The 22507-nt window shown below is 34.5% G+C and overlaps 4 protein-coding genes across 11 annotated transcripts in view; 2 read left to right on the plus strand and 2 right to left on the minus strand.

Moving 5' to 3' along the window:
- The first annotated feature begins 51 nt into the window (after positions 1 to 51).
- LOC105264406 (broad-complex core protein isoforms 1/2/3/4/5) lies at positions 52 to 19766 on the plus strand. 8 transcript variants are annotated; one of them, XM_011301254.1, is made up of 6 exons: positions 52 to 871; positions 1001 to 1204; positions 1512 to 1709; positions 1808 to 2303; positions 3274 to 3333; positions 15947 to 19766. In XM_011301254.1, the coding sequence occupies exons 2-6, from the start codon at positions 1019 to 1021 to the stop codon at positions 16228 to 16230; spliced, it is 1224 nt and encodes a 407-aa protein (XP_011299556.1). In that variant the 5' UTR covers positions 52 to 871; positions 1001 to 1018; the 3' UTR covers positions 16231 to 19766. The 8 variants fall into 8 exon arrangements, with proteins under 8 accessions (XP_011299556.1, XP_011299561.1, XP_011299555.1 ...); XM_011301259.1 differs by having other exon boundaries at positions 1808 to 2222; XM_011301253.1 differs by lacking the exon at positions 15947 to 19766 and adding an exon at positions 12815 to 14369.
- On the minus strand, positions 19730 to 20990 carry Nedd8 (Nedd8 ubiquitin like modifier). The gene is made up of 4 exons (XM_011301252.1): positions 20873 to 20990; positions 20783 to 20800; positions 20214 to 20326; positions 19730 to 20026 (listed from the first exon to the last, which is right to left on the minus strand). Exons 1-4 carry the CDS (start codon positions 20888 to 20890, stop codon positions 19942 to 19944), a joined length of 234 nt encoding a protein of 77 aa, XP_011299554.1. The 5' UTR covers positions 20891 to 20990; the 3' UTR covers positions 19730 to 19941.
- Positions 20991 to 21078: 88 nt separating this feature from the next.
- Positions 21079 to 21860, plus strand: LOC105264407 (enhancer of yellow 2). Its single transcript, XM_011301262.1, has 2 exons — positions 21079 to 21326; positions 21470 to 21860. The coding sequence occupies exons 1-2, from the start codon at positions 21277 to 21279 to the stop codon at positions 21696 to 21698; spliced, it is 279 nt and encodes a 92-aa protein (XP_011299564.1). The 5' UTR covers positions 21079 to 21276; the 3' UTR covers positions 21699 to 21860.
- Positions 21861 to 22016: 156 nt separating this feature from the next.
- Positions 22017 to 22507, minus strand: part of LOC105264408 (uncharacterized) — a gene marked incomplete at its 5' end in the record, with an annotated part of 4243 nt that continues 3752 nt past the window's right edge. The window contains 1 exon segment of the mRNA XM_011301263.1: positions 22017 to 22507.

Here is a 22507-nt window from a genome sequence, read left to right on the forward strand (position 1 = left end):
ATATCTCCGCCCAAAACAGTAAGTACGATATTAAATTATTATTGAAGTAAATCAAGTAAACATCACTGACAAATTTGTGAAGATATTTTTAATAACTGTTAATTCGTTGAAACACAGATAATCAGCAGTCGGAGGCTTTGAAATCAGCTCGTCAAAAATTCCAATCAGCTCAGAGTTATTAAAAGGGAAGCTGGAGGGATATTACTGAAAAGTCGCTGAGTCGATTAATGACAGATACCCCAGCGTTGCGTGTGGCGCCCTCCCTCATATGGGGTTGGCTACTACGATGGTGCTGCGGTCACTCAAACCCCCAGAACTGAGCCTCTACTTTGGTCAATCCTCTTTGGTTCCCGATATCAAGGGGGAGTTGTAAAAGTACGAACCAACCCCCCGCCTCCCTCGAAACCCCCACAACGATGCGTCGCTTTGTGTCGATCCAGGGCTTCTCTTGCGCATCCTACGCGTTTTCCTCAACGGAAAATGGCTACCAGCTGTCACTCACCCGTACATTTCATCTCCTAAAGAACATCTCAACCTCCAATAATAACCAGACAATCGAACTATTTACCCAATTACCGTGACGTGATGCTGTGGTACGAATGAAAATAGTGAGTGCACACCCAGCGACATCCAAAAACTCCAATACCAGTAATTTATATTCTGTGGTGCCATGAAATTCCATTTGGGTATCACTGTTTACAGTCCGTGGGCTCTGTGAACGATAGTGAATCCACTAATCATTATTGAATTCCGCAATCACGTGGGAAAATATCCTCGATATTCCGGTAATTGTCGGCTTTTGAAAATTTCCGGTAATTAAGGAAGATAATTCAACAGCTGGGCCTGATTGACTCCTGTGATCTCAGAAAAGGTGGGTTTTTTTTTTCCTCGTTGCATGGGAGTATGGATTTTTCCCCCTGGGGGTTTTTTTTTAAGGGGATTGTTTTTGAGGGGTCGATGGCCATTGCATCTTGATTTATTAAAGATCTTTTTGCTCTAGGATAATAGGATAATCATCATGGGCTCCAGTCAGCAATTCTCACTCAGGTGGAATAATTACTTGAAGCACATTACATGTGCTTTTGATACACTACGCAGTGATGAAGATCTCGTTGATGTCACACTCAGCTGCGAGGGGAAACGCATTAGGGCGCACAAAATGCTGCTCTCGGCGTGCAGCACGTATTTTCGGGATTTATTTAAAGTGAGTTGGGGGAAGGGGAAGTAAAGTATTTTCATTGTATTTGGAAGCTCAGGGCCACCTGGGTATGCTGTGGAACGATGGGAAGAAAGGTCTTAAGATGATTACATATTGCATATTGATTAGTCGTAATTTCTTGGAAATTATTGCTATTCCGTTTTTCCTTATTGAAATTATTTTCGATTATTAATTCAATGTGCAGGTTTCTACGTGGCATTGCGCGAAATCGCTATAAATGAATATTTAAAATGAAAGAATTTCAAACTAGTATAGATAAGTGGATACTAAATTGGAATGATTGTTTTTGCAGGAAAATCCATGTCAGCACCCAGTGATAATTTTTAGAAATGTCAAATTCGATGACTTGGCTGCATTAGTAGACTTTATGTACCAGGGGGAGGTTAACGTTGTTCAAGAACAGCTTGCCAGTTTTTTGACGACCGCTGAGTTGTTGGCTGTTCAGGGATTGACTGATGGCACAGGAAAGGACTCTGAAAGTATTGCTGAGGTAACGATTTTTTAAATTTCCCCAAGAAGATAAAGACATGGAAAAATTTGGAAAACTCTAAGAAGTCTAGAAATACCCCCGTCTCTTTGCGCTTCCAGGAGGACGTTGAAATTCCCAACGAGCCCGAAGTTCAGCTGCAAAACGTTTCTGGAAAGCCCATGGTCAACAACAAAGGCAATAAATCACCCTCGTCACCCCTTCCATATCACGCAGTAGATGTGAATCCTGACACGCCACCCACCAAACGACGAAAATTCCGGGATACAACATCAAATGCTGACAAATCATCAGCAAGCAGTTCAAGTGCCACTAAAGATATTGACGACAAAGCAACCGAGCAGGCAGTTACCTCGGGAGGCGATCCCATCGAGATAATTCCTCTGATGCCAAATTTAAAATTGGAAATGCCCGAGTATCTGGAGCAGGATGGGAGCAGTTGCAGTTACGAGGAGCAGAGCACAGGGGATGGCTCGAACAAATTAGACGACACACTCTCGAATGCTGATGATGATCGTAAGCCTGATATTAGCCAGACGTTTTACACTAATCAATCAGGCTCTGATGCATCAGATCCAAAGTCATCGACTGATTTGGGTAATTATCTCAATATCACTCCTGACTGCGAATTTTTTTGCCATCATTGTTTTATTCCTGAATTGTGATGTGTAGACGTTTTTAGTTTTACTTTAAATTACGTTTAAGTTATTATTTTTTAATTTTCTTATTCTAAGATATTTCAAGATTATTGCGTTAATTGATTTGCTGTTTGATTTTATTTTATTTGCCAAAATTTGTAGTTTGATAAAACATTTTTCCTTGAGGTTGAGAAATTAATTTAATAGAAAAAACTGGCAAATTGGTAATCGAATGGTAGATTTCGGCACTAGGCCATTAAAAAAATTCCTGGCGATTGAGTTCGAGGCGAAGCCGAGAAATGTAGGGGAGTGGAGGACGAAATGGCCCCCCTAAGCAGAAAATCATTCTTCAACAATTTTTACTACTCAAATGAGCTTAGCCCTAGCGCTTACTTTCAAATCATCCACCTACATTTGTGTTGGGAGGAACATGGGTAAAATAACTATAAAAAACAATCCATTTCTGCTTCATGCAAATAGTGCTTAACATATCAGAAATGTGATTTTTATCATTGTTTAACTGTATATCAATTGAATTTAGTACAGAATTAAAACTCCGTGTTAATTACTTAAATGTGCCATTCCAACACGTATAAACGCGCCCAATACTTCGCCCTTACATCTCTATAAAAAATTCATAAAAACTTCGCAAATATGAAAAAGTCCATTTTACCTACACGGTCTATTTTACCCTGTCAACCTAAACATAATCGTTAAAAAAGTACCGGGCTTCGCCTCGGACTGTAAACTTACAATCGCTAGAAAAGTTTCTAACGGCCCCGTGACGAAATATGCCATTTTTGTACATCTATAATATCTTGAGGTTTCTGTGTAATATAACACGAGCTGTTAATCACTGATTATTTGAGATGATGAAATAACCTTACTTTACCAAATTTGATTTCTGATCACATTTTGATTTGTTTCAGGTCATTTACTGTCCAAGCCTAGTACGTCAGGGGAAAGGTTATCTCAGGATTCAGCGCAGGGTGAGTACCCATAAAAAATTGATAACTTTCATTCATTCTCTCCTCCTCTCGTATACTGTATATTGCCTCATGCTCTTGCCGGTCCCTTAAATTCGCACATTCTAAGGCAGAAAAAGTAATAATTCCAGTCATTCAGGGCCCCTCGCCCATTTAAAATCCCGACCTGATCGGCTAACCCTCGAAAATGAAAACTAGAATGATTTTTCAATCCAATAAATCACCCCATTTCTTCATTAATTAAATAACTAGAAAAGGCATCGCAGGGGGCAGACAAATTTCCAAGTATACAAAACCTGGCGACCCCTTGATTACTCTAAGGCGATGAAATAATCTCTAATTACACTGGGTGTATTACATTAACACGGGACAATCGTCTCTCTCACACACAGGATTTTTCAAATGGTATAGTAGCCTGCGTAGCTTTGCATTCTTCAAACACTTACAACAAATTTCCGGGTGAATAGTCAAGCAATTGATCTGATACTTCATCTCCTCAAGGCCCCTATTATCTCTCTTGATATACGAAAAATGTAGAATATCATCTGTAACGTCAATGTTTTCCACGATTTTTTCGCTCACTAAATCGAAACATCAATCAGCGATAATAAATTAATGAAATGATTTATCGATTGAAATTTTATTAGATTTGTCGAGTCTATTGAAAAATTCTCGTCCATTTTAAATATCATATTGAAAAATACCATGGAAAATGTCTGAATGAGATAATTTGAATTGAGTAGAAAAATATAAAACTATTCTTTTAAAATTCTTAAAAGACTTCTTTAAGAAGATCATTAATGAGATTGTTAAAAGACTTCTTTGTCGCTGCGCGGCTGTAAACTGTTACCTACAGATTGAATAACAAAAAATATCGTTTATTAGTTTGCCGAAAAGAACGTTTCTGACGATTATGTTTACATTCTCTGACAATCGCCAGAAAAGTTCCTAACGGCCCAGTGACGACATATACTGTAATAGATTCGACGAACTAATAGAAGTTTCTTCTCGTTTTTAGACAGATTTATCCGCCTAAAATGTGCAATATTTATGTAGAATTATGCGTGATAATGCTGAATAGAGAAAATAGCCCTAAATCTTGGAAAACAATGACGACAGAGTCATGAATGTGAGAATGTGCTGGATACATCAAGGTGATTCTTTCTGATTAATCCGACATGAAGATAGACGAAAATCTTTCCCTCTCGCAATTTGACAAAGCTGTATTTTTCATGGAACAAACTGCATGGTTTTTCTTTATTTTCTCTGAACAATTATGATTTCTCTTGAATTGTATATCTTGATCAGACATTTGCGGGTACAAAAGGCACTTTCAGGTGTAGGTTTTTTGGATATTGTAGATGCTAGTGAGCATTGCCAAGTGCTGTATGTGTGGCCGACAATCATCGATCTTCCTTTATCTGCGATTTTTTTCAGATAACTACTCCCTATTCTTTTCTCTCCTGATAACTCTAACCTAAATACGAAGAAATTAATTTTATTTCTTTGGTGAATTCTGTTTTGCTAGTGAGCAAAAATTATTATTTATCTCAAATACTGCGGATTATTTACTATAAAATACGTGCGGCACTGGTTTTGGTGAAGGCGGTGGTGGTTTTAACGGACATTTGGCATGATTAAGAACGTATTGTCATCGAGAAATGTTGGATTTTCTCACTGCCATGGTATTGTTTCAATCGATTAGTTAACAAGCTGTTGAGAGGTAAGTAAGGACAAAGTGATAACCATTCAATAATAGAGACAAACAACAATTGTTTACGTAGCTATCACATTTTTTAAGCTCAGATTAACGATATTATGAATCCATGTCTAGTTGTCAAAAGAAAATATCTGTATGGATGTATATCAAATTCATTTTTCGTTGTGTCAAAATGTTGTTGGAATAGTTTAATATGTACACGTTCTTGTCAAAATTATCGTCATTCTACGGAACTCGGTTTAATGTTCTTCACTATTTGTTGTACAAATCAAAAAAATTTCGACAATAATATAGTATTTGAATCGTTTATTCCAAATGAATACTATTTAAAATTACGGTAATCTTTTCTAATTTCCTTTAAATATTTCCATTGTCGTTATTTTTATTCCAGTAAAAATTTTCATTTTCAATCTGGAATGATTTTTTTATTATTTCAAACTCTTCCGAATCACCAAGTCAAATTAATTCGATTTCGATCAAATACCAAGCACTAGTGCAACATCATTATATTGAAACCTCTATTTTAAGCACTATATTGTATCATAAATATTCTCGACAAATAAAAATGACAAAACGAGATGATTTCTCGATGAAGCATTTCCAGTTGTAGATAAATTTGAGGCAGAAATTTCAAATAGTATTGCATCACGAAGAACCATTCTGAATACTATGACCTGTACTACCATTAAAACAAAATAGAGCATAAAAACAGAGAATGAAATGCGAAGGAACAGCAATAAAAGACAAATCGAGAGCCAAAAGAACAAGAGGCAAGCACATTGAACAAGCACCTGGCAATGCTTAAGTTGTGGGTATTGGTCGCAGAGATTTATGCTGGCTTACGGCTACGGGTTGGTGCTGGGATCTGGTCATTCCACCAAAAGGAGTGAATCTCAATTCTAAACGAGAAAAAAAAAACTGAGAGACACAAATTAACTAATGGTTTCCTGCATGACCTTTCACAAATAAACCAAAAAAAATACTCTAAGTTTGTCAGTTATCACTAACAGAAGAACCTATTTGGACCAATTTTCTCCAGGAGGAATAACGTATGTATCCGGTCAACCTCATAGCCTCAGCAAAGCAAATGGCCATGGAAAAGTCTGTGTACACTGCAAACGACGAGGAGTATTCACGTCACGTGGAAAGCTTAGACAGACACGCTTCAAATGTTGGGCCTGCAATGCCTGTCTTTGTCGATGGCCATGTTTCGCGGAATTCCATGAACTCCGGGATATTCCTCATATTCCACCTCCGTAGCACCAACCTGCCCCAATGCCGTACTGTTAATTATTTAAACTAATACCCACAAGATGGAAATTATTCGGTGAAGATTCACTTTTTTTCTTATCTCGATTATTATTTTTTTTCTTTCAGAGAGAAAAGAACTCTTGTTTCAGATTAAAACAATCACTCCATATCTTATCCCCAACTGATTCTTCCTTGATGGTTTTAAACATTTTTTTTATGCAAAACTATGTGAAATTATGTGTATACATTGTTTTTATTGGCCTGTAATCACAGGGATATATTATTACGGATTTTTTTTAACAAAAAACAATTATACTACTTTTATCTCTCGGATTTTCACTGTGGAGTTGAAGAGTTTTTGAAATTGAAATTAATTATTTTTTTATTATTAAAAAGGGATTTTCTCTAGAAACAAGAATTCTTTTGTCTCTGTTTTAATCTGCATTTTCACGGGATAATGCGCATGGGAGGATTTAAATCGAGGCACTGTCTGCTGTGCAGATACTTTTGACTGCGAAAAAGTTTTGTAGTCTATTGATCAATTTTTTGACAATTTTTGAATTCGATTGATAGTCGATTTTTCATACTTTTTTATTTTGAGGGTTTTGAGAGTTGTATCAATGATTATAGTAAATTCCTCTATTTATTTTCATTTTATTACGAATTCAGGGGAAATTGGGAGGTCAGAATTGCATACATTTTCTCAGTCGATAATCATAAAATGCCATGATATTACTAAAATCTTATTACACGGAGAGGAATTCGTTGGCTAATTTCCACTGGAAATTGAATCAGGCATTACGCCAACTCTTCCTGTACCGAGAACAAATTTTTAAGTAAACCCCCAGAAATATGTCAGAAATACGTACTTGCATGTTACGAGAAAAGAACAGAAATGTTCCTTACCGAATTTTTGAAAGAATTTCTCTCCTTGTAATTTACAACGAATATTTGAATTTTATTCCAATGGATTGGGTTTTGCTACGGAAGATTTTTCAAGTACAAACTAAACATACTCGCGTGCTCTAAAGTACTCTTTCTTTGAATTATTTAAAAGTTTCAGGGTAACAATTTTATGGAATATTGTAAATATGTAGACTGATGAATTCTTTAATTGCTGAACCGATTAGAGAACCAGAGAAATACTCTAGATATCGTACGACAGGGGCCGATTGACGTCGTATTGTGATTGATCTGCATTTAAATTTCTTTTTCTCGTGGAGGAGAAAGATCTCTGTCCATAATGCTCAATTTTCTGAAAGTGTCCGGAGCTATTTTGTATATAATTAATTATTTGTAAAGTTAACGAGGTTGAGTTTTAAAAATTCTGTGCCATAATTATGATGAGTTATGTTTTATGGTTTTCTATTCCTTCGTAATCTCATAATTATTCAGATAATAAAAGTATTCTTTGAGTTTTTACAATGAAATTTTGTTCTTAGTTCCTTCAATGCGGTGTTTTGTTTATCTTTAGTTTATTATGGGGAAAAATTTGGAAGAATTTCGGAGTGTTTACGTTCTTTTGGTGCGGACTCGACCGATTGTTACTCAGGATCAAAACTCATTGAATTCAACTTGAGAGAATCTCGGAAAAAATATCCCAGGGAAAAAATATCCCACACATCCAAAACGTGTTAAACTGGCTCAATTTAATTATTTTTTAATTTAATTATTTTTTTCGTTGTCTATTTTTTCAGGGGCTCTAATTTTCCTATGGTCTATCAAATTGGGTGGGTTTTAACACGTTTTGGGTGTGTGGGCTATTTTTTCCGGGGATATTTTTTCCGCCTACCAACTTGAGAACCTTCGATTATATCCGTAGTATTGAAAATATTCCATCGAAATTCCACAGAGCTCCGCATTTTTTTTACAATACACGGAGAGGAATATTCAAGAACAATTACGGAAGATTTCACGTAATCCGCCAGCGAGGATCGTTTTTGGGGAATAAATCTGGAACTTTCAGTAAATTTTTTGATTGTGTCGCCGATAAAATACCGAAAACTCACTAATTTTTCTGGATGTTTTGAAATCGAGTATCGCATGAACATTCTTGGCTATTCAAGAATTTTTGCGGAACGTTCCGGCGCTAATGTTGAGTAATTTTTAAGGAACAGATGGTAGAATTTATGTGATTATTGTTTCGCTTGCAGATTACGGGGAATTTTCCGTAATTTTTCTTGAATATTTCTCTCCGTGTAGATTGTTGAGAACTTCATTAATTATTTGAGTTTTAAGTCAATATTTGCTCGATACACAATCACGCGAATATTTGCCCATATTTTTCATAGGATAAGCAAAAAAAATGAAATTCCCTTTTCCTACCAATCCCTCCCAAAATCGTGAAATTTCTTAAAAGAGATTATCCTAATAAGAGAAATAATCCAGTTCAAAAAATTCTAAATTCAACGACGAAAACAAGAAAACCTCCCATTTTCCATAAAATTAATAACTGTCTCAGTAAAATTATAAACTGTTTCTCCTATGAAATGAACTTTTGCCTTATATTTATAACTTTTACCAGAAAAAGCGTAAAAATTTGAAACAGGGTGATACTAAATTTCTAAATAGAATTCCAAATTCTCAAACAACGAAATTAAGAAAATCTCACATCCCGATCGATTTCCTAATATCACTGGAATAATTAAACTGGAATCCACAGTCTCCTTGCCTTCCTTCCAATTTTCCCTCTTCAAAGAATAAACCCCAAAATCCCTGGAAAAATTTCGAAAATCTTGGAACAGTGGAAGAAGTCGTTCCAACGGGGATTCGACCCCTGATTCATGTAAAGATTGAAACCTTGGTATATCCATACAGAAAAACGGAGTAATTCCGAAAAAAAAAAGTAATTACGACTAGATATGAATGGTTATTTTCTGGTTAAAAGCTTAGGTAGTGGTTGTGGGGAACTACTGACATTGATTAATTAATTCTTAACATAATTAGAAAAAAAATATAGTAGCTACCTGTGCTATAAAAGCTGGCAATCTCTAAAACTAGAGTTTTGAAGATAAGAAGAAAATTTTAGATTGAAAAAAAAAATTTTTTTACACCAATCAACATTAAAATAAAATTGAGGCTGTGTGTGTATGGGAACCACTTTGGATTGTGTGCGCAGAATCAAATACCGAATCGTGCCTCCGTCCATCGCACCTCATCACTCACGGTTATGAAAGACGAAGACCTCCGCGGCATCTTCATGAGGACGGAACACGATGGGTTTGCGATGTTTGTGGAAAAATCTACACACGTGGTGACTCACTAGCACATCATCGTAGTATTCACAGAGGAGATACAGTATGTCCAATCTGTCGTGCTGTATTTACGCGCAAGTACACGATGCGCTGTCACTTGTTAAACATACATGGAGTTAAATGACCAAAGAAGACGTTGAAAAAATAACTTTTTTCCCCCCAATTTCACAGCATAAACAATGAGTATTAAATAAACTTAATGGGTCTAAAAACAGCAGCAATATGGTAACTACCACAGGACGATATCTCGTCTCCACTAGAACAAGTCATTACGGACAAGGAAGATAACATCCTATTAAATGTACATTTTTCATTTTTTTTTAGTTCTTTATTTCGAGTCCAGTGATGTTCATACTTCTTTGTCATCTTCATGTAATATAGACTTCTAGTGCTTGGAAGGTCTAGTGTAATTGTGGAAGGAATATTGTAAAATTTATTGGATTTTCGTTTTCATGAGTTTCGTTGGTTGAGAGATTTGCTAATTATATTAGCGCGTTGTTACTTGTGTTCGTGTTTATGGTAAAGAAACGAAAGCTTCCTTGAAAAGCCCCATTGAAAAGTATATTTTTCAAATATAGAAAATCGACCAATTTCTTGAAGGACCGGTTCACCAGCTTCAATTGTGAGGATTTGGGATGTGAATAGTTTTTGCGAGATGCCACGAAAACTTTGTGTTATGAATTCTCAACCAGAAAAGAATAGAAATATCTACAAGATGGCTTGAATGAAATATTCACTTTTTAGAAACAGGATAAGGACGTCAGGAGTGAATTAAAAAGAAAGATGAGATTTTAATAATCATTTAAACATACGAGATGGGAGTGCCGCCATCTTGGAAATCTCGTGCGCAGGACGGGACACTATCGAAACAAGTTGGCGGCGCAAATATTTATGGAATGTCTCCTATTTGTTAAATTTTGGAGAAATTGTTTATTGTTACGCTGTTTTGATAACAATTAATTTTTCAAGCTGTCTGTCAGGAACTCATTACCTTTTCAGTGAGAATTCATGGCGCGCTTAAGGAAAATAATAAAATTGACAGTAGATCAATAAAAAATTATTTTCCACTCTAAATATTCAAAAATGGTGTCCGCTGGGATATGATTTTACTCTGGGGTTCATTTGCTCAAGAGGGCTTGGTGGAACTGGAAAATATTCTGAAACTTTCCAGAGGATGTCTGCAATATATACCTTATAGTGACCTTGAATATGGTATATTATTTAATTAAGAATTGGCCCAATTTGAGATACTTTGAAAAATATATTTATTTCCGTGTGGGGATATTCTAGGGAAACCGTTCGTCTCATGGAAGAAGTTTGGGAAATTTTGATTTTGGGATTTTTAAATGGAAAATTTAAATCCTAGAGGGGACATGCAATCGATAAATTTATTTTCAAATTATTTTATTATTAATTTATTTTCAAATTATTCTATTATTAATTTATTTTCAATAATATCGGTGGATTCATTATATTCTCACAGGATATGCAAAATATATAGAGATCAAATATATTATGCTTTATCTATTGTTGTTACATAAATTGAGATGATAGAAGTTATTTAAAGATATATTTTTTTAAATATATACATTTTTTGTGGGGTGTCATTTGGAATGATGAAATACAACTAAAAACTCCGGCTGTGATTCCTGTTTTCTTTTTCTGAGGGAAAATCTTACGGCACACGTAATCTAATGAGAATTATTAATCAAATGCAATTCTGTATTGAGAATTTTGAATAATATTCGGAATTATTAATAGGGGACAATTAGTGCCGTTAAAAGAATCCCAAAATCAAAACCGTCGTAAACCAATTCTGCTCTAAAGACTGCACTACTCGGATGTCTTCAGTCGCAAATGACACTTTTATATTCTTTCGCACAGAATTGAAGGAAGTTTCATTTTTTAAATAAAAATAGAAATAAATTCTCTTGATAATTATTGAGTATTGGAAGCTACACTGTGCCAGTTCGCGTCTCACCTCTTTTTTCTACCATAATTAAGTCCGAATTTCAGGCAAAACATGTACGTAAAACGCTGTCTTCAGCCCGAAGACTAGAGTCTCATATTGTATCTGGAATATTTCTGTAAGTGTGAATAAAATGCTTCTTAGATGCAGTAAAGATCCACTTCGATCTCAACTTATTCGTAAGATAATTTCCGTCATCTATATTTTTTAAAATTAATTTTACATTACAAGGCGATGTTGTCTACTCAACATATTCTTCATCCACTCCACCGCAATAGGGTATGAAGGAATTCAATGATTGTCGGTTCACTCATGAAATAACAGAAGATAAACATTTTATTTTTTGTTACCAGAGAAAGCACAAATTGCAATGACTCGTTCAAAATTTCACGTTTTGTTGAGTGTGGGTAGGTAGGTATCGCGTGATTCTTCTGCTTTTTTTTGTGATATTCTTCTTCCAGTGTCAAAGATTCAAATTGAAATTACAATAGAAATAAATTGTTTGAAGTATTGCATGATGAAACACATTAATACAGTTGGTACGTATGCATTTATCATAAATAAATGCTCCTCGAGTGTAGCATGGTTGCTTTAGCCCCATACTGAGAGGAAAATAATCGTGGATAAGTCTTGTTTTAATTTAAAAAATCGCACTTCCAAAATTATCAAGAATAACGTTTTTGTTATCGAATTAATAGTTTCCAGTTTCTTTTCCTCGAACTTTCAAATATCTAGTAAATTTTTAAAGTGATGTATAAACGATAAAAAACTAAAAAATTTGAAAGAATTTTTTGTTTTATTGTTTTTTTGCAGAAATTTTCATCTCAAAGTAATGCCAAAGTAATGCCATATTATATTTTAAATTCTTCACTGTTTAAAATGAATAATATTAATTCGTTCGCAGCGATTCTGAAGATGTGATAATTTCCATGAAACAATTCTGCTCCAATCCGATAATTTCCTCTCAGTGGCTCAATGAACTAAAATAAATGAGAGTCCGAGTAATTCCACGATAAGCACAATGTTGTAATTATTTTGATATTGAAATCAGTGTTGGTTTGACTCCAGTTACTTTCCGTTCTCTAATTTGTACATTCATGAAATTTCCATAGCGTATGAATGTGGTGTGAAAGCGGAGTGAGTCTCATCAAGGAGCTGTACAAAAAAAAACAGAGTAAATGAATAAATTGACAAGTCAAGATGATTAAAAGAAATCAACATTATGATAAAATAAAAACCGAGAAAAGCCAAGCAAAAAACAATGAGCATGAAATAATTTATTTGATTTAGATTCACGTACAGTGGTCGTCGAGCAACCGTCGCATTCTTGCAAACTCTGTGGTAAATCATTTTGGAATCGAGACTCAATGTATAAACACATGAATATGCATAAAGGGACAACCCAGTGTCCAGTATGCCACAAAGTACTGAGCCGTACAACTCACATGAAACGTCATTTAAAGAATCGGCACGGATGGTTGGGAATTGCTACAACCGATAATATCCGTAATTCAACGCAATTACCAGTAGCTGCAGCAGCCAACGCATCTTGTCCAGAATCCAACACAACATTCACAACGATAAGAATAAGAGAGAGCAGCGTTGAGAGAATAACGTCCAGTCCCATTCCTTAATGTGAATAACCACCAAAGATGAAATTAACATTTAAAAAAAAATCTCCAAAACGAAGATGAAACATTGAAGACAGAGCATTGAACATTTCTATAACGATAAAATGTTGGTAGATTATTATCGTTTCGCACTAGTCACTTATACACATCTCAAATTGTGTATATATGTATGTATTAAGTGTACAATATAAAGAACCAGATTATTATTGATAATTTCAATAATTTGGTAACGCGTGTGAATAACTGAGACATCCGCTAATTATTCTATAACCAAAGAATCGATAACTCATGGGCAATCGAAATTGGACTAATATTATTGAGTTATTTCTAGTCACATTTCGTTTACTTCGAGTACTTAAGTTATGTTAGAAGAAATGTGCATTTTTTTAGAATTATAATATTATATTATAATGGAGAATAAGTTCATTGAGTTGGTTGCCATGTTTCATTACTAGTCAATGGTTTACTTTTTAGTTGACTGCCAAAACTTAGGCCATTAGTCAGTTTCATTATGTTTTATATTCATTGATTAGACGTGTTCTTCAAGCCAAATGATTCTTCATCTTGTCAAGATAATTTTTGTCTAAGTAAAAGTTAAGAGTCTAAACAAACCCACCAGATTTTCTAATTACAAAATCATTATAATTATAGGTGTAAGTCTAGATTTGCCAAAAATTTGGGTAATATAGGAATTTATTTCTTAATCAGTACCTTATAAAAATCTTATATGCAGGGTTATCAAGATCGTCGTGAATTTGTCCCTCAAATTCAGGTTTTCGTTTCATGTAGTTCTGCGGAATGTGGAAATTGTCCTAGTGAACAGAAGCTTATAAGATTTTTCACAGCGTTATCCATAAATTATTTAATAATTTATTTTCAAGCCAATGGAGATTGACTTTTTTCTTCTTTTTAACGAGGAAGCATTCGACTATCCAGAGATTCACCCAAATTGCTCATTGTTTTATTTATTCGAGTTGATGATTACTTGGTCTTAAACTGTGTATCTTCAATCATTAGTGTACGTTTATATGAGATCATTTGGGATCGCACTGTTCGAAATTCTTTGAGTTTCGGTGAATGTCAACGTGTTCTTTAGAACATTTAATTCCCCGGCTGTTTTCGATGTTTAAATATAATTAATACTTCAATGGCAGCTTAAATTTTCAGACCCATTATAAGAACTAGATCAAAATAATCTAAATTTATTTTAAAAACGCAATGAGTAGTAGCAATAAATAATTTTCTAATTAATTAATTAATAATAAACTGGAGTGACGTTGAATAATTAATTACGGAGTTTGAGTTTTTCGTCCGCAAATTACGAGAGTTAGTTTCCAACAGTGCGATGTCTTCGTCGACCTCAGACAGGCCTTCAAATAAATGAAAAAAATATAAACAAAGATAGTCTATAATAAATATATGTATATCATAATATATATATTATAGTCTAAATAACTCCTGAACACGGATGATTGCGTTTTTTTCCACCGCAAAGTGCAAATATTATTTTGTTCGCCAAAGAAATTGACGTAGAGACAATGGGGAATGTTATTGTGCATTCCTTAAGTCAAAGATATCTTGATATTAATGAAATTACCGGATTGCCAATATAATTTAAATGTCAGAGGGGATTCCCCCGTTTCGATTGTGTATGGAGGGAGAGAGAAATGAACCCTAATATATCGTACATAACGTAATCCCATGTTTGACTTATAGCAGGAAATATATATGTAAGTAAACATGTGTGTGAATAAAGTTTTGAAAATTATGAAAAAAAAAAAACCTCATCGACGTTGTATCCTTCTCCATTCGAACCACAACCGTTTGGAAATAGTACTATTATTCCTTTTCTTGCAGCTATTCTATGAGGAATGAATTAATAAATTAATCGGCGAAATGCGCAACGATAGTATTAAAAATTGTTCGATTTTTCATACTCTCAACCGCATGAAGCATCGATCTGCACAACTCTGCACGCGAAAACTCCAGCAAACTCCATTGAATTTGACAATAATTAGGGTGTGGCGAAACTTCGTACAAATCATTCTCATTAATCCTTGCATTTTCTTGAGTTCTATCATTCCCATGGTTTATTCCTTTTCCCTGAATGGCTTGGGTCTTTTTCAGATACCCAACACTTTTGTGAAGTGACACGATCGGTTCGATGCGACTTCTTTGAAATTATGGAGGGATATGTTCATTCTAGTTATGTCTACGTGAAAATTTATTATTATTTAAAGACTGAAGAGGATGAAATGTTTCAATAAATGTTTAAATAGATGAACCGCCATCTTGTTTGGATACTCCGTCCCTCTCCCGCGAGAGCTTCCCAAGATGGCGGTGCTTCCACCTCGTATTTTTCAACAACTATTAACATTATTCATTTATTTCAAATTCGCCGCAATTAATTTCATCCTGTTTCTATTAAATGAACAATTTTTTATAGCCATCTTGAATCAAAATCCATTCCTTCTTACAATTTTTACACTCCAAATATTTCCTCGGCATAAATATAGTAAATTTTATATCGTCTGCGTAAATCAGTAAATTTCATCGAACAAAAAATATCTAGCTGATTAAATAGAAAACATTGAGTATGAAAATTGTCTGGGTGATATTTTTGTCGAGCCGATCGAGTCAGTTCAGGTCGAACAAATCATTTAGAAGATGACTGCGCTCACAAGGGTCCATCACACCGCAATCCGTCCAATTACCCTCATTAATAAACACAACATGATTGTACAGTGAAAAAATAGCCCGGGGGTCACGTGAGCCTGTTAATGTGTTGCAGGGGGGGTGGGACGAAAACGGAAGCATGTTGGCGATACAACTGGTCAAGTGGTGATGCAGGGTCCAGGGCGTTTTTCTTGCAGTCTCTGCGGAAGTGTTTACAAGCACCTCGCATCGCTGACCCAGCACCTAGAAGTGCATCGGAACCAGACAACCTGCATCCTCTGTCACACCACTCTCAGTCGTAGAACCGACCTGCGTCGTCATATGAGATTAAAACATAATATGCAATGGCAAAAGACGATCCAGAGACATCGGAGTCCAAAAAAAGGAGTGAATTCATAAATTCAACGATTATTTGTGTTCCTGAGAGCCATAGCATGATGATTATCCATTTATACGATTGAGAGGTCTTGGGAGTAAAAAAAAGCTACTGGAAAAAGTTATAGAAATTTCTCAAAGATGGCTTGAAGAATTTGTTCATTTTATAGGAGCTGGATTTGAAGAGGATAAACATTTTCTATAGATTTCAAAAATACGAGGTGGTGGACAGACGTGGGCGCCGTCATCTTGCTCCGATATCCCCTCCCTCTGTCGCGAAGGGATTTCAAAATGGCGACGACCCACCTCGTATTGTCAAATGATTATTAAAATTATTTATCCTTCTCAGATCACCCTCAAGTTGTTCAATGTTGTTCCTGTGGACTGAACAATTTTCAAAGTCATTTTGCACATATCGCATTGGTTTTGGCTGAAATTTCATGTAAACTTTTCTTTACGCCTTGCTAGTTATCTTTTTATTCCGAGGCCTCTTATGGCTGGTTCTATAATCTTTCGAACTTTAACTACTTTGTTTTCTCATTTTTCTAGACTAGGAAATTTTGCAAATTGTCATTTGATATCACATCGCGCAAGTGTCCTCACAAGTCATAGGTTAAAAAGACTTTGAAAATGGGAATTTTCGAAAAATCGAATTAATGTTCGAAAGATCGTATAACCGGCTCTTAGCAGAGTTACATTATTTCATCCGGAATACACACACTGAAATATTTTCATTGGATGTACATTAATTTTATCATTTCATGGACATTACTTCGCGCTTGGAGTCAGGTACATTTTAAATGAAATTCTGTCCCTACTGAAAACATTTTACACTGAGATGAAAGAAAAGCATTCTCCAAAGAAGTCCCTTTCAAAACTACAAAATCGCCCATTAATAATTGAAAAACTGGAAATTATTTCATTTGATCGTAAAATTAGTTAATATAGTTTTTTTCTTCATCAGGCTCAACCGAGATTTTATGCATAACAAAAATTCTTAGAAAAATGTCAATATGTTTCTATTTTACTATACAAAATTGACGAGACGTTCCATAATTTTTGTCGAATTACCGCAAAGAAGAGAATCTTTTCATAGAATTTTGTGTATTATTTTGCTGTTGAATTAATTTACACGTGTTGTATGGAAATATTTTTTTTGTTCCCAGTGTATCAGTAAAACCTCTATTCTCACATTTAATTAATTGGATACACTTCAAAACGTGTAACACTAAGCTGACCGTAAAAGTTGTACATCTGTTGCAAATGGTTTATAGATTAAACGCGAGTAGGGACCTTCATTTAATTCGCTTCGAAGGCCTTTCGGCTGTGTGCTAAGTGAAAACACAAGCTTTCGTACATATGAATTTCATATTGTTGTATGTAAGATGATTTATATAAATATAAATCAGTCATTGAATACTCTAGTCGTCTTTCCACAGTATTTTAATCCATTCATTATCAAAATCCATATGTGTATGGAGAAAGCACATGTAATATTTATTTGGACAGCCCATAAACTTAATAATATTGCGAATACATTTGTCAATCATGTACGAAGCTAATTTAATTTTCTTCATCAATGTACATTCATTCGATTATCCGTCCATCAGGTAATTGTTCTATTTTCATTCTGAATTCTATAGAGAAGGGATAAAAATACATCCATTTCAAGTTCAATGTCTTTTTAAAAATCTTCAAAGATCAATCTTTCGATAAATATCATTTTTTTAAATGAACAACAAAAATGAATTTTGCAAAATTCTAGTAGCGAACCGATGAAACAGGTCCGATCAGTTTTCGAAGGCTTTCAATGCACATGTACAAATCTACGGTAGAGAGAGAAATATTTGTAATAATTTCTTTTGTGCTGGTTTTAATTGGCTCTACAAAAAAGTCCGTAATGCAGACTACGATATCTCCCTTAGATTCGGAGACATTCTGGTGTTGTTTAAATAAAATACAAGTCAAATTGAATAGTTTCATCGCTTCTATACCGAATTGATGAACTGAAATGATTTTGCCTCTTCCCTGCAGAATTACTGAATGATGAGGTTCTCGAATTTTTTCTGTTGACTAATACAATTGAATGGAAATATTTGATACACTTTTTTATGTTAATAATTGGACAGGTATTTGTCTTCAATTGCAATTTTGAAAGAAATCCATTATTTTCGAATCCGAAAATCGGATAAACAGCAATGTTTTGTTATTAATATTGAAAATTCATAAGGTCCCACATATGAAGAGGTTCAAGGGACAAAATATAATTACACTGAAAGCTTAAAAAATTCCCGTTAATTGTTTTTTTGTTTTTGCGCTAATCTGAAAAGAAATAAAAATCTATGGCTTTTTATCTGATTTTCGTTTTGTAGCGTTTTATGCACTAAAAAATTAACGCTAGAACTGTCTGCAGTTTCCAAAGTTCTAAACAGAAATAAATAAAAAAATTATCTTTCATTGAAATGAGTTCCATGCAATTGCACATTTTTTAGTGGAATTGCTCTCTCGTACTCCTCCAATGAATCCAAACGTTTTGATAATCCTCGATAGATTAAAATATCGTTCACATGTTGGATTTATATACAAATGCAATGGAATAATATTGAACCGACGCAACTCGAGATAATTACAAACCCAAAATTTATCACCAGTGAATGAGTATGACTGTGTTTTGAAAAATGCCTTAAAACGATGGTATTGTTACCACTCCATTATTTGCGCTTTCAAACATTACTTTATCTGAGAATTATGCACTTCATTGTACCAGAGTAATAGTGATGAGAAATAAATAGATATGATCAAAGTAAAATTGATCACCCTACTAATGACGTAATCGAAGGAAAATTAATGGATAAAATGGAAATTTATAGTTCCCAATGTTCTAGTGATGTTGATCGAGGAATAAAGTAATATCTGTGTGAGATTCTGACTCGATGGAGTGATTATTTTTATTTGGGTCAGTTATGATTTATGTATTACTGCTTCACAGATGCAGGATGTAATCTCTATTAATCCTTATTAATGTGGATTCGACATCACGAAGTAATGTAAAAAAATTATAGTTTTACAATAGATAAGCAATAGCAAAATTCTAAACATGTGTAAAAAGCAGTTTTCTATCATTTAATGTTCAAGACAATTTATATAATTTTCTGGCTGACAGTGGAGTACATGAAATTAACTTCTTTGATGCTAAAAAATAATTAATTGCACAGACCTAGACGTAAACGAAAAAACTAATGTTTTTTATGTTAGGCGCTTATGAAAGTTTCAAATATCGAACTAAAATTAGAAAGCACTGTGAAAAATTATGTAAACCCGAAAAAGAGGGGCATTTTTTGATAATTAAGAAAACAATCAAATGACTTGGGATTATTGTTTCGAATAATATAGAGAACCAATTAATTGTGACTTATCATCCATTGTCTATTTTATTAAGTTTTCCGTTGCTATAAATTTATCTATGTGCCACGAATACGTAAAACAAGATTAAATATTCACAACGAGTGAAACAGCGGTAATATTTAATTAAACAATTTAATCCATATTTGAAATTAAGTTACAGAGGTATTCTCCTTAGATAATGTAAGTCCAAAATATTATAGCGAATTGAATGTCTGCTGAAGTATTGTGAAGGACTGCTGACTCGTTCTCTCTGGATTTCTCCTGATCGCAGTAGTTGATCGTTGGAGAAGAAACTGTAAGACCAGAATCGCAAGTATTTTTCCTTTCGTACTAGAAGCCACCTCTCAACGCAAGTACCAAGTGGAGGACAGAACCACCTTGCACTTTATAATCCTGAGCAGTTTTTTCATCATTCCTGGCGGTCAATAGCGAATGATAGGTGAGTAAATTAATTTTTTTATTGATCACTTGTAATTATTTCTTTTTTGAATATTTCATGTAGATTTTTCAGACTATAAAAAAAATTCAGGCTAACTGTTTGAGAAATATCTCTGAATCTATCTGCATTCATCAAAATAATAATTATGAACAAATAATCTCACATTTGTTTCCCTGAAAAGATTAATCTCTGTTGCTGAGGAGGAATGCCCTCTTTTTCTTCGACTCTTTCCTTGATCCTCTCGACTTTGTCTGTGGGTTCGATATCGATTTCGATCTGCAAAAAATGCCACAGAAATAAGTCACCCATAATAACAAAAATGTTGCAATAAAACTTTTCAGAAACGAAACGATAAGTAGAATCTAACGTTTCTTCCAATTATTAGTTAAATGGAGAAAACTTAAAATGAAATGCAAATTATGTCACTTCACTATTTTGCTACCGTTTTGATTTCCATTCACTATGAAATTAAATCAATTCCACCAGATGACAATTATTTGAGAAATTTCTCTCAAAGAGGAACAGCACTTTTTCTAAGAGAAATATTCTTTTTTCTGATGGAAAACACTTGAATAGAACAAGAGTCGATTCAAACACTCTTGTTTTTTGCTGTGAACTATGTTCAATAATTATCCAATTAATGAGAAATTATCCGAGGGCTTCCATTGACATGAATTGTCAATTTGTTCACCGGCTTGCAGGTTTGAGTATCCAATAAATTCCAGTAATTACCTCTTTCCCCGTCAGTGTCTGAAACGGATGAACATTTTATTAATTAAAAGCTAATTTCTTAGGGATTTCGCAGCTGTCAGTGCACAATACCTTGACTTTGATCAGCATTTTCGGCAAGTTTTTTGGTTAGTTCTGTGGAAAGTTTACACTCTCGAATGCCGATGGATTTTTTTCGCTGAATGTCCGATGACAGCATGAACTTAATGAACTACATAAAAGGCAGAGTTACTAAAAAAATCATTGAAACGACTGCAGCGCCTAGAGTAATTTTACCAACAGATGGAACTCATCATCTCCTTATTTCCAACGGAACTCTCTGAGATCGAATTCCCAGAACTCAACCTCAACTCTAGTCGATTTTCTTTGCAACTATTGTTGTTGTTTACAAATCACTCGCTTGTCAGTACAATTTACTAGTATTTTATTCCACGACAATCTAGAAAATTACTGCAACATCTCTTCAGCTTTTCCGACAAGAATAACACAAATAGAAAATGAAAGCTGCGCCTCACCAACGACTGGTGATGGTCGGGGATCGTGATGGGTAAGTTGTTTATTTTTTTGTCAATACGAATAAATCAACGATTTATCGAACGGGTGCGTTCAATTTCAACACGGTGCTGTTTATGTTCCATAGGAAAAAGCTAATAGAATTTTTTATGATAATTAATGAAAATTATTTGCTAGATTGAAGGAGCTTTTACGAAGACGATTGGTCGAGTGTGGTTGGAGAGACCAAGTGAAGATCATCTGCAAGGACTTGATCAAAGAGAATGGTCATGACATCACTTATGACATTCTCCTAGCTACAGTGACATCCACAGCCAGAAGTCTTGTGCCAGATTCAGTGAAGAAGGAATTGCTTCAGAAAATAAAGAATCAACTTCTTGCTCAAGAGGAGAAACTTAAAATGTGATTCACAAACTCCTGTTCAACTTAATTAATGTATTATGTATTGTTCCTCGTTGTCTTTCGATGAATGGAGATTATTGTTTACCTTGATTAATCACGCCATGTAAAAAAAACGATGTGTAAACTGATGACTGATAAATAATAATGCGTTTTTTTTAACAGAGAACGTAATTGTTTATTTTTTTAAGTGATACTTCTTCGGCGAGGGTAGTTAAATGAAAAATCGATACGAAAATAGGAGTGAAAGCGACAAAATCAACGTGACGGATGCATTAATTCCTCTTCCTCTCTCTCCTATTCTCTTTCTTTTAATTAATACATATATAATTCAATAGCCAATTGTCATTGATTATGATTTATTTCATGGAAACTTTAATACATTTAGTATCTAATATATCTAATGCCTCTGAACTTTCAATCATCATCGACACGAACACCAGTTTCCTGGGAGAGTCCCCATATAGATGCATTCACAACCACTTGATTACCCTTAAAAAAAATTAACTCAACTTTTGTGTGACTGAAAGAGTTCTCTTCAACTTCCTTGATACCATTATGAGATAAATTCAATTCGGATAGCGAAGCCTCACAGAAGGCTCCTGTAGAAATCACCATTAATTTATTATTTTTTAAATTCAGAAATGCCAACGAAAGTCCTGCAAAAGCTCTTTCCTCGATGCTAATTATCTCGTTGTGGCTGAGATCGAGTCTTGTGAGGTGCCTCAAGGAATTAAACACATCCTTCCGAATACCCAACACTCGATTATGATTCAGGAACAATTCCCTCAGTTGATCCAATCCATGAAAAGTTTC

The sequence above is a fragment of the Fopius arisanus genome, unplaced genomic scaffold, assembly GCF_000806365.1.
Source record: "Fopius arisanus strain USDA-PBARC FA_bdor unplaced genomic scaffold, ASM80636v1 scaffold00021, whole genome shotgun sequence".
In the NCBI taxonomy this organism is placed as follows: Eukaryota; Metazoa; Arthropoda; class Insecta; order Hymenoptera; family Braconidae; genus Fopius; species Fopius arisanus.

What these genes read in the sequence shown, in the direction of transcription:
- LOC105264406 (XM_011301253.1), top strand. Translation starts at nt 1,019, where the DNA reads ATGGGCTCCAGTCAGCAATTCTCACTCAGGTGGAATAATTACTTGAAG. An exon ending in ACTCTGAAAGTATTGCTGAG is followed by an intron (nt 1,710 to 1,807) that starts GTAACGATTTTT and finishes TTGCGCTTCCAG; the next exon opens with GAGGACGTTGAAATTCCCAA. An exon ending in ATCTCAGGATTCAGCGCAGG is followed by an intron (nt 3,334 to 12,814) that starts GTGAGTACCCAT and finishes TATTTGATTTAG; the next exon opens with ATTCACGTACAGTGGTCGTC.
- Nedd8 (XM_011301252.1), bottom strand. An exon ending in ATCTTTTCAGGGAAACAAAT is followed by an intron (nt 20,027 to 20,213) that starts GTGAGATTATTT and finishes ATTGACCGCCAG; the next exon opens with GAATGATGAAAAAACTGCTC.
- LOC105264407 (XM_011301262.1), top strand. Translation starts at nt 21,277, where the DNA reads ATGAAAGCTGCGCCTCACCAACGACTGGTGATGGTCGGGGATCGTGAT. An exon ending in ATGGTCGGGGATCGTGATGG is followed by an intron (nt 21,327 to 21,469) that starts GTAAGTTGTTTA and finishes ATTATTTGCTAG; the next exon opens with ATTGAAGGAGCTTTTACGAA.